Genomic DNA, 9,641 nt, shown 5'->3' on the forward strand with positions numbered 1-9,641 from the left:
TTGGGTGTTTGCAATTTGTGGGAAGTATGTCTTGGTATAGTGGGCAGGTTGTTAAGAAGTGGAGCTCGGTTTCCACCTCATCTTGTGTGCAGTGGGTCTGTCTTCGCTTGGGAGCCAGGTCTGCCTATGGCGGCCTTTCTCGATGGCTAGGCTGTGCTCGCTGAGTCTGTACCTAGTCAAGGATCTTCTTAGTAGTGGGTCAGTCACAGTGCTCAGGTATTCTGCCACTGTGTACTCTCTGTTTAGGGCCAAATAGCATTTCAATTTGCTCTGGTTTTGGGTTGTTTCTTTCCAATGTGTCTCTCTCTCTCTCTCTCTCTCTCTCTCTCTCTCTCTCTCTCTCTCTCTCTCTCTCTCTCTCTCTGGCCTTGCTCTGGTGGAGGGTCAGGGGCATTGCCGGGTCTGTGCAGCGATAACACTGTATATTGACTGTAGAACGGGAGCTCTCTCTCGCTCTCTCTCTTGCTATATGTTGACTGTATCATGCCCAGCCTCGGGCAGCGCTATTATTTAAGAATATGTTGACTGTATGAAAAAAAATAATAATAATAATAATTATATATATATATATATTTTTTTTTTTTTTTTTTTTTACCTTTTAGGGGGGGGGGGGGGGGGGGGCTCGCGTTTAAATCTCGCACAGGACCTCGCATTTCTCCCAGGCGGCCCTGGTTACAGGGATAAAGTTGAACTTCAGTTTAAACAGGCTGACTCTAGAGGTATGTGGCAGGGCCTCAGAACGATGACAGATTACAAAGGCACCTCCCTCAAGCTGAACAGTGACATCTCCTTAGCAAATGATCTCAATACATTCTATGCAAGGTTTGAGGCTGTGAATAACAACACCAGCCTACAAACCACTGCAATAGAGGGGGGGGCACTGCTGATGGAGACTCAGTGTTCAGGATAACAGAACATGAGGTGAGGAGGACCTTCAAGAAAGTGAATATCAGGAAGGCAGCAGGACCGGACGGCATCCCCGGGCGCGTCCTAAAAGTCTGTGCCGACCAACTGGCCCCGGTATTCACTGACATATTTAACCTGTCCTTAGAACAGGCTGTCATCCCCACCTGTCTGAAGAAGTCCACCATTATCCCTGTACCCAAAAAATCTACGCCTGCTTGCCTCAACGACTACCGCCCTGTAGCTCTCACCTCCATAGCCATGAAGTGCTTTGAGAAGCTAGTGAAAGGCTACATCTGTTCCTCCCTCCCCATCAACTTGGACACCCTGCAATTTGCATATCGCCCCAACAGGTCTACGGAGGACGCCATAGCCCATGTGCTGCACACAGCAGCATCACACCTGGACAAGAGGCAGGAGAACTATGTGAGAATGCTGTTCATCGACTACAGCTCAGCATTCAATACCATAGTCCCCTCCAAACTCATAGCCAAGCTCAGGGACCTGGGCTTGAACTATGACCTCTGCCAGTGGGTCTTGGACTTCCTGACGGGTAGACCCCAGGTGGTGAGAGCAGGCAACTGCACCTCCTCATCCATCACGCTCAACATAGGGGCCCCCCAGGGCTGTGTTCTGAGTCCCCTCCTCTACTCCCTGTACACACATGACTGTGTGGCACAGCGGAACAACAACACAATCATCAAATTTGCTGATGACACAGTAGTGGTGGGCCTGATCTCTGCCAACGACGAGAGGGCCTACCTGGAAGAGGTAGAGAATCTGTCACAGTGGTGTCAGGAGAACTGCCTCTCCATGAACGTCAGCTAAACAAAAGAGATGATTGTGGACTTCAGGAGGTCGGGGGTCAGGGACTACAACCCCCTCAGCATCGACGGGGCACCGGTTGAGAGAGTGAACAGTTTCAAGTACCTCGGAGTCCACATATCTGAGGACTTGACATGGACCACACACATTGACAGTCTTGTGAAGAAGGCACGGCAACACCTCTACTTCCTCAGGCGCCTAAGGAAGTTCCAAGTCAGTCAGAAGATCCTTAAGAACTTCTACTCATGCACAATAGAGAGCATCCTGACTGGAAATATCACCTCCTGGTTTGGGAATAGCACCGCACAAGACCGTAGCAGACTACAGAGAGTGGCCCGTTCAGCCGAACGCACAATTGGAGGGGGGATTCCCATTCTCTAGGACATTTACAACAAGCGGTGCATGGGTAAGGCTAAGAGAATTATCAAAGACTCCAACCACCCAAACAACTGCCTCTTTGAACTGCTGTGGTCAGGCAAGCGATACTGGAGTCTCATGGCAAGCACAGAGAGACTCAGAAGAAGCTTCTATCCTCAGGCCATCAGGATGCTAAATGACAATAACACTATGTAACAACCATCAAATGCACTCACAGCACACACATCCACACGCACACACTCACTTTAAACAAACAACTCACTGCAGCACCCACTTTACCCACTTTAGAACACCTAAACACACTTTATATTTATTGGTAAAGAATTTGCACTACAACCCATACCTCATTACACCTTACTGTAAATTGTACCTAAATTGTACCTCATCCCATTTCTGCTTTGTACTGTATAGTATATTGTATTGTAACTCAGTTACTTCTACTCTGCATTGTACATTGTATATATGTATATACTGAACACTTTTGTCTACGTACTTGACTTCTATTTTATACTTGCTATACTTATTTTATACTTATCTATTTTTGTCTAGCACAGTCTCTGGAGCGTAACAGAAAGAAGCATTTTGTATAAAAGTATTCTGTACTTCTGTATGACAACTAATAAAGAAACTTAAACTTGAAACTTGAAACAATCTATATACTGACAGGACGGAGCGACATGGTCGCTCTGAATGGGGAAACTAAACACTAAAATGTGAGTTTTATTAAGATTAATAACAATGGACCTCATTCACGAAGCGATATAAGAACAGACTTCCTCTTATTATGTTCGTGTCCTGGCCATTTTAGTTTTCGTTTTTGAGGACTGCATACTTTTATTGCAAACCAAAACTGTGAGGATTGGTCCGTTACCGCACGCTTCCAGGTACCAATTACCTTCACGCACCTGAAGTGAGTTCCAAATCAGCTCGGTGGAGCCCTTATATACTCTGGTGTTCCGAACGTTCTGTGTCGGGTCGTTTTGGGCTTACCACTAGCTGCTGCTTGTTTTCCTCCCGTGTTGTACCTCGTCTGTTTTCTCCAGGACGTCTATGGAAGTCGCCGCTGTTGCTTCTCTCTGCCATCCGTTGGATCTGTGCCTCGTTGCCCGCTTTGCGCAATTGCGCCTTGGTGAGTTTTGGATAACGAACTTTTTTGGATTCTCTGTTTTTTCTTGCATTTTTCTGGACTCTGGACCAATCTGTTTTTTGTGTGTTTTCGGTAAACACTGAAGAGGAGTCGCTTGTGTTAGTACTGGACTCAGCTAAATGATACGGGACTGCTTCTTATTCCAGACGCTCGTTTGTTGACTTTCTCTCTCTCTCTGTTCCTTCCCGAGCGGATCTCCAAGTAGCTGCAGAGCCGCAGAGTCAGAGGCGCAACGCCACAGTGGCGTCTCTGCTCAGAGCCAAGCTGCAGAGCCGCAGTCTGTGCCGTGCTGTTGGGGTTGTTAACAAACCATAACATACTTTATACTTATAGCACATGCATGCGCCTGGTTTCTTTTGAAAGATGCCATTCTGAAGTTTCTGATTCTAGAAAAGAAATTCACTGTTAGTGGTAACGTAATAGAGTAACATAGGTCTGAACTTGAGTTGTAGAAAAACGTGTTACTCAAGTTTTTCTGTAGTAGTTAGTAGTCCAGAGGTAGTATTTCCCCAGAAGGTGGTATGGTTTACAAATCCACACGGACCCATAGCCTGAAGCCTTTTGTAGTACATGTCCAAATTTCATAAAGATCCATTCAGAAATGAGTGATTAGGAGTGATTTTGGTAAACTGTGTACATGTGGGCCCCCGCTTCCTAAGAGGTGTTCTTAACTAGCATTTTTTCTTATTTTGTTCTTACCTGGGATTCAGCAATGTTGTCTTATTTTTGCTTTTCTCTTAGGCAAGACCAAATTCTAAGAGTGGTCGAGAGCACTCTTACCCAGATAAGAAACTCTTAACCAGATGAGATTTTTTTTTAAGCCTACCATTGGTCAATTGTCCCCAAATACGACTTTAAACCCAGAACTTTTCAATAATAATAATTATTATTATTATAACTTATTGCATGTGTTCTGCTTCTGAAATGGATTATATATTGCTGTTAGAACAGTTAGATGCTCTGGCCGCCCAGGCCGTACACATAGAACGCATATTTAGAGATGTCTAGATCAGTGATTCCCAAACTTCTGGTTTATGCGGTCCACTAGATTGTTATCAAGAACATTATGCAAACAGTAAACATTTATAAATAAACAACTGACTTTGACCCGCGTCACGCACACTGCGTTCCGTTGGACTTGGCAGAGAGAGAGAGAGAGAGAGAGAGAGAGAGAGAGAGAGAGAGAGAGAGAGAGAGAGAGAGAGAGAGAGAGAGAGAGAGTCCGTTATGTGCCATCCAGTCTGACTTGGAGCACACACTGTATGAGGCGCCGATTTGGACAAAAGCCTGTCGAATACAAGACACCGCCTATCCAGTTGGTCCGCGCGCGCCGACACGTTTTGGTCCGCGAGAGAGGCCCAGATGGGTCCACGGGCCACCCAGACAGCAGACACCCGTGTCAATTGTATACGTGACATGTGTCCAACTTCCTCCTCTACTGTTCTTGTAATGTTAGTTGATGATACTGACGATGACGATGATGACGATAGTGCTGCATCTATTGAAGTTAATATTTAGTTGTCGATCAACTATTCTTCTAGCCATTCCCGACATTCTGTCTGTGTGGGAAGGCGGGAAAGAATTATTGAACATGCGCAAAGGCTGACTGATCTGATTGCGGAAGTGAAGGATAAGATAAGATATTCCTTTATTGACCCCCTTGGGGAAATTCAGAAGTACACCAATTTATTATTTTAAATAAAATAATAAAGTCACTGGGTATCCCACGTGCGCGATACCCATCTGGGTGGCCCGCGGACCCATCTGGGCCTCTCTCGCGGACCAAAACTGGTCGGCATGCGCAGCCCAACTGGGTATCGCGCACAGACCAACTGGGCGGCGCGCCCGGACTGTCTTGTATTCGGCGCCTCGTAACACTGGACTATGCGCACTGCCAGCCAGGCTTTTATGCGGGGAGATAGACTCTAGATCTATTTGCAGAGCCAGATGAGTGGCTGCTTAACCGTTTCAGATTGTCAAGAGCGGTCCTTTTAGATGTATGCAGAATAACAAAGCCTACTTTGCTGGAACGATTAATTTTGCACGTATACAGTATCGTGTGTGTGAGACTGCCTTGCTAAGCCGTTTGTTTATTTATTTATATTTATTTATTTATCAAGCATTTATTTATCCACTCAGGTTGGATGGTGATTGTACTTGTGCTGTACAATAACAATACATATTAATCTCATCTAATTTTGAGATCAGTCGCAAATCACTTCCTGTTGAATGAACCTCTGCTATTTTACACATGCCTCATTCGCCTTATAAGGAGCTGGCGGGGCGTGTATTTATGCAAATGAATTGAGCGTGAACACGCATTTCAGTTTAAGAATGAGTGGGATTCATCATTCAACACACCTGGGTAAGAACAGATTTGGACATTAACACTTTGAGTGCCAGCGACGAGATTTATCATTAGTTCATGCCAACCATTGAGTGCCAGCGACAATAAATCTTTTTATTAGCGATTTGAATTCATATTTCATCAATCTAGTCTCACATTAGTGCTGCAAACTCTCTCTGAGCTCCATTGGGAAAATACCGCCCCCTATCGTCTCTCCCTGTTGTACTGCACCCCATTGGATTAGACTGAATGAAACACATGGGGGGGGGGGGGGGGGGAATCCAGCGTCCTCATTTTACTTCTCGGGCAAGCCACCCGAGGGGATCCAAGTCATTGCCGAGCCGCAATACAGCGTGGAATACATATTTCCAGTACCCAGCGCTGGATCAATAAACGCGAGATCGATATTTGGAATGGCGATCAGGAGTTGGAATAATCTTTTTGGAGAACATCTGATCTGAGGTAAGGAATCTATTTTACCAGTCTTAGGATAATCAGAACTTTTTTCACAGAGATATCAGCGTGTGCCATGTGTGTGTGTGTGTGTGTGTGTGTGTGTGTGTGTGTGTGTGTGTGTGTGTGTGTGTGTGTGTGTGTGTGTGTGTGTGTGTGCGATCAGGAAATAAGAGATTCGATTTTTCAGCCCGCTTATATAGCGTGCATAAGTACACATATACTATCGATAATCTAGCGTTTATTTGAAAACGATTCATAAATAGGCCGAAAAATTACAAAGTTTTTTGTGTATTCCAGAATATTCCAGTAAAGGGCGTTTATCACAGAATCTTTATATTTTCCTGAAACTTTAAAAAAAACTAGAGTTTTTCAAAATGGTATAAAACGGAAATTAACCGATTAAAAAAACAATCCGTTTCGACAATGTTGACTGCAAACAAGTCATTGATAAGCGACGGCCAGATTAGACACATAGCTATCATTTTAGACATAGTTTATGCATTTGCAAATATGAGAGCTCTATCATTGAAGTGGGTGGTGGCATTCAGCGGGGGTAAGGCGCACTGCATGGCTGGCAATCAAAGTGTTAAGAACGGGTTGATGAATGCGGCGGTGACTTTTCTTATTTTTCTCAGATGGTTTAGAAAAAATATAAGAAAATATATAAGAGAGTATTGGTGAATGAGGCCCAATGTCTGCCAAAAGGCTTGAAATCACACAGTGAGTGGTTGCCGCGGTAACTAAAGACTCTGTGACAGAAGCCTAAGGATGGCGCACAGCACAGCTGGTCTATGTGGGCCATTCTTTTACCAATTTAACCATTCTGCGTTGTCGGGAATTTACCAGTGACTTCAAATATGAAAGAAAAACAACGATGTGTGACATTATTCTTAGATACAGATGACTCCACCTTCAAAGAGACAGGGGTCAGGTCTTGTTATCAAGATGGCGGCAGAGTGAACCATCTTCTCTTTAGACAGACTTTGATCCTGTACTGTGTGTGTTTCTGTGAGGGCTAGAAATGTGGAAATAGGTGAAAGAAATGCGAGCTATTGCAGTATTTGTGGGAAACGGTTGATTTAGCAAGAACAATTTATAAATTCCTAGAGGGACTGTATACTATATACCACGGGTACAAAGTTAATTAGTGTATGTGGAGTGTTAGGAATAACTGGAACAGGACTCTGATTGAGTTAGGGTCCATTAAGAGAGAGGGGTTTCCTTTGATCTGGATTCTCTTTTTTTGCTGCTTGCAAGAATGATCTTGACATTACTATCATCTGAACGTTAGCAACGAAGGCAAAGACGAGAGAAGTGCCATAAAAACATATTTATTTTCTACTCACTTGCCAATTGTGTTGGCGTTGTATACTGCGTTAATTGGCAAGCAACGCTCATGGTATGTGAGTATCTCTGTGACTTGAGTACATCTATTATCTGGGCCCAGGAGTTAAAAACTTTGAATCCCTATCTGATCAGATCAGATTTGGATTTTGGGTAGTTCAAAACAAAAAAAAATTATTAGGATCACTTTGATATCTGATCAGATCAGGAAATCAAATCTAAGTTTTAATCTGGATCAAATCTTCAAAACGGGTAGTTCAAACCGACAACACAGGATTGGGATCAGTTTTATCCCAAAAAAACTGGATTATCTTGATCCCACCAGGGATGGATTTCCAGTGGATTACCAGAGCAAAATGTACTAATACAATATATACAAAAATATGTTTCAATATAAATAAGATGGCAAAGTTTGTTGCCTTCATGTGTATTGAGCCGTACTGTATTGTACCCATTCTGCAATCTATTAAATAAAGTTTTCATTCATTCATTCATTCATTCATTCACATTTGTGGTGGCCTATTTTGTTTTCAACCAAATGTTGATGACATAAATGTTTACAACAAATATTGTCAATCACAAATGTAATTTAGATTAAAGAAAAAATATCTTCAAAAAAGAAAAAAGTCCATCTATGTCATCACCTTCAGCAAACTGAAACCTCACTTAGAATTCAGCTCCTCAAAGCACGCCTGGATGATCCAGCTGCCTTTGAATTAATGTTTTTTTGTTGTTAACCTAGTGGAATTTAAAAAATTACAATTCCATTATGATTTTATGTCCTTTATGTATTTAAAAATATAATTACTAGACATTATAGATGTCTCTGCAATGTGGTCTCTTGTCTTCCTTGTATTATTTTTCATATCCACTAGATATCGGTAGGATTAAAGCACTGATATTCAGGATCTAGTAATCTTGAAAAGTCTGAATCTGGATCAGGGTGATCCTATTCTGGATTGCTTTGAAATACAGGGACAAAGTCTGACGAGTTGTCTGATCCTGGATCACAAAAAATGGGATTTTAAAATCTGATCGGATCTGATTGAGATTAAAAGTTTTGAACTACTGGGCCCTGGAGATCAGAGGAGATCTATTATTAAATCGCCCTCTTGAGATTTCTTCCCTCTTTTCTATTACTGTTTTGTGGGAGTTTTCTTCCTTATAATCACAGAGGGTTAAGGTCAGGGGAGGTTGTTTCATCATGACGTTGGCCTGTGACGCCCCTTGAAACATGTAACTGACATAAAGGGATCAACAATAATCTATAATACTATATTATACAGTACTGACCTTGACTTGACTTGTCATAATGAGATTTGTACCTGGATGGATACGTCACTGTAGGAGCCTCCGATCACCCCGGAGATGGCCAGAGGGACGTCGTTCTGGATGGGGTTGGATCCGTCGGGGCAGATGAAGCCTGGCTCGTGCACCTTGGTGAGGGAGGCCCGGACGAACTCCAGGGACTGCTCCAGGGCGTAGGTGTCCTTCGAGCAACTGTCCAGGATGTGGGCCCCCAGCGTCAGTCCGGGGAGGATCCGGTCGCTGGAGTTGATCTCGTCCAGGGCCAGCAGCATGGCCTCCAGCCTCTGGATGCCTCTCTGCTCATTGATCTTCCCGCAGTCCTCCATGCCGTCCCCTTTCTCGTGCACCGGGAACAGGCCTCCGATCACCAGGTCTCCCTCCACGGTGATCTCCCGCTTGGCGACGATGGGCGGCCGCGGCACGCTGGGTAGAACTCCTGGCAGCAGCAGCTCCAGCAGCAGCATGCAGAGACACCGGCGAGACGGTGGCCCAGAGCGGAGCCCCGTGTTCAGCATGGTCAGGTCGGGTGTCGGGGGCCAGCCGAGGATGGTGAAGCAAGGAGGTGCCGCGGGACTTCACAGGGTCTGGGGACGGATGGCTTTCAAGTCTCCTCTCAACAGCTGTGGCATCTTCGATAGGTGCTAAAGGAGTTTTGGAGATAGGAATAAATTAATTAATGAATTAATCAACCGATCTCGTAGATTGAATCTCCTTTTCTTTCCTGTCCTATCCATCCTTCTCTCTCTTTATCGCTCTCCAGGTGAGAAACATACTGTACGTCTTCTTTCACACTTTCACACATATTCTTCAAATACTGTCTGACTAATACTTCAGTTAGCAGAAGCAATGCACCATAGTCTCTCACTGTGCCATTATTAAAAGTTTTATCTAAGTTTAGTTTAGTAAATTCAAATCCTTGATATTGTATCTTTA

At 44.0% G+C, this 9,641-nt stretch overlaps 1 protein-coding gene across 2 annotated transcripts in view; it reads right to left on the minus strand.

Annotated features, from left to right (window-relative positions):
* The window catches only part of grm2b (glutamate receptor, metabotropic 2b), a gene marked incomplete at both ends in the record, with an annotated part of 88,979 nt that extends 79,807 nt beyond the window's left edge, over window positions 1–9,172 (minus strand). The window contains one exon of one of the 2 annotated variants that reach the window (XM_084316345.1): window positions 8,726–9,172. In XM_084316345.1, coding sequence (XP_084172471.1) covers window positions 8,726–9,172 — 447 coding nt within the window. The remainder of the gene's footprint in view (window positions 1–8,725) is intronic. The other variant, XM_084316346.1, reaches the window with a different exon arrangement.
* Between the last annotated feature and the right edge of the window lie 469 nt (window positions 9,173–9,641).

The sequence above is a fragment of the Notolepis coatsorum genome (assembly GCF_963971535.1).
Source record: "Notolepis coatsorum genome assembly, chromosome: 6".
NCBI lineage: Eukaryota > Metazoa > Chordata > Actinopteri > Aulopiformes > Paralepididae > Notolepis > Notolepis coatsorum.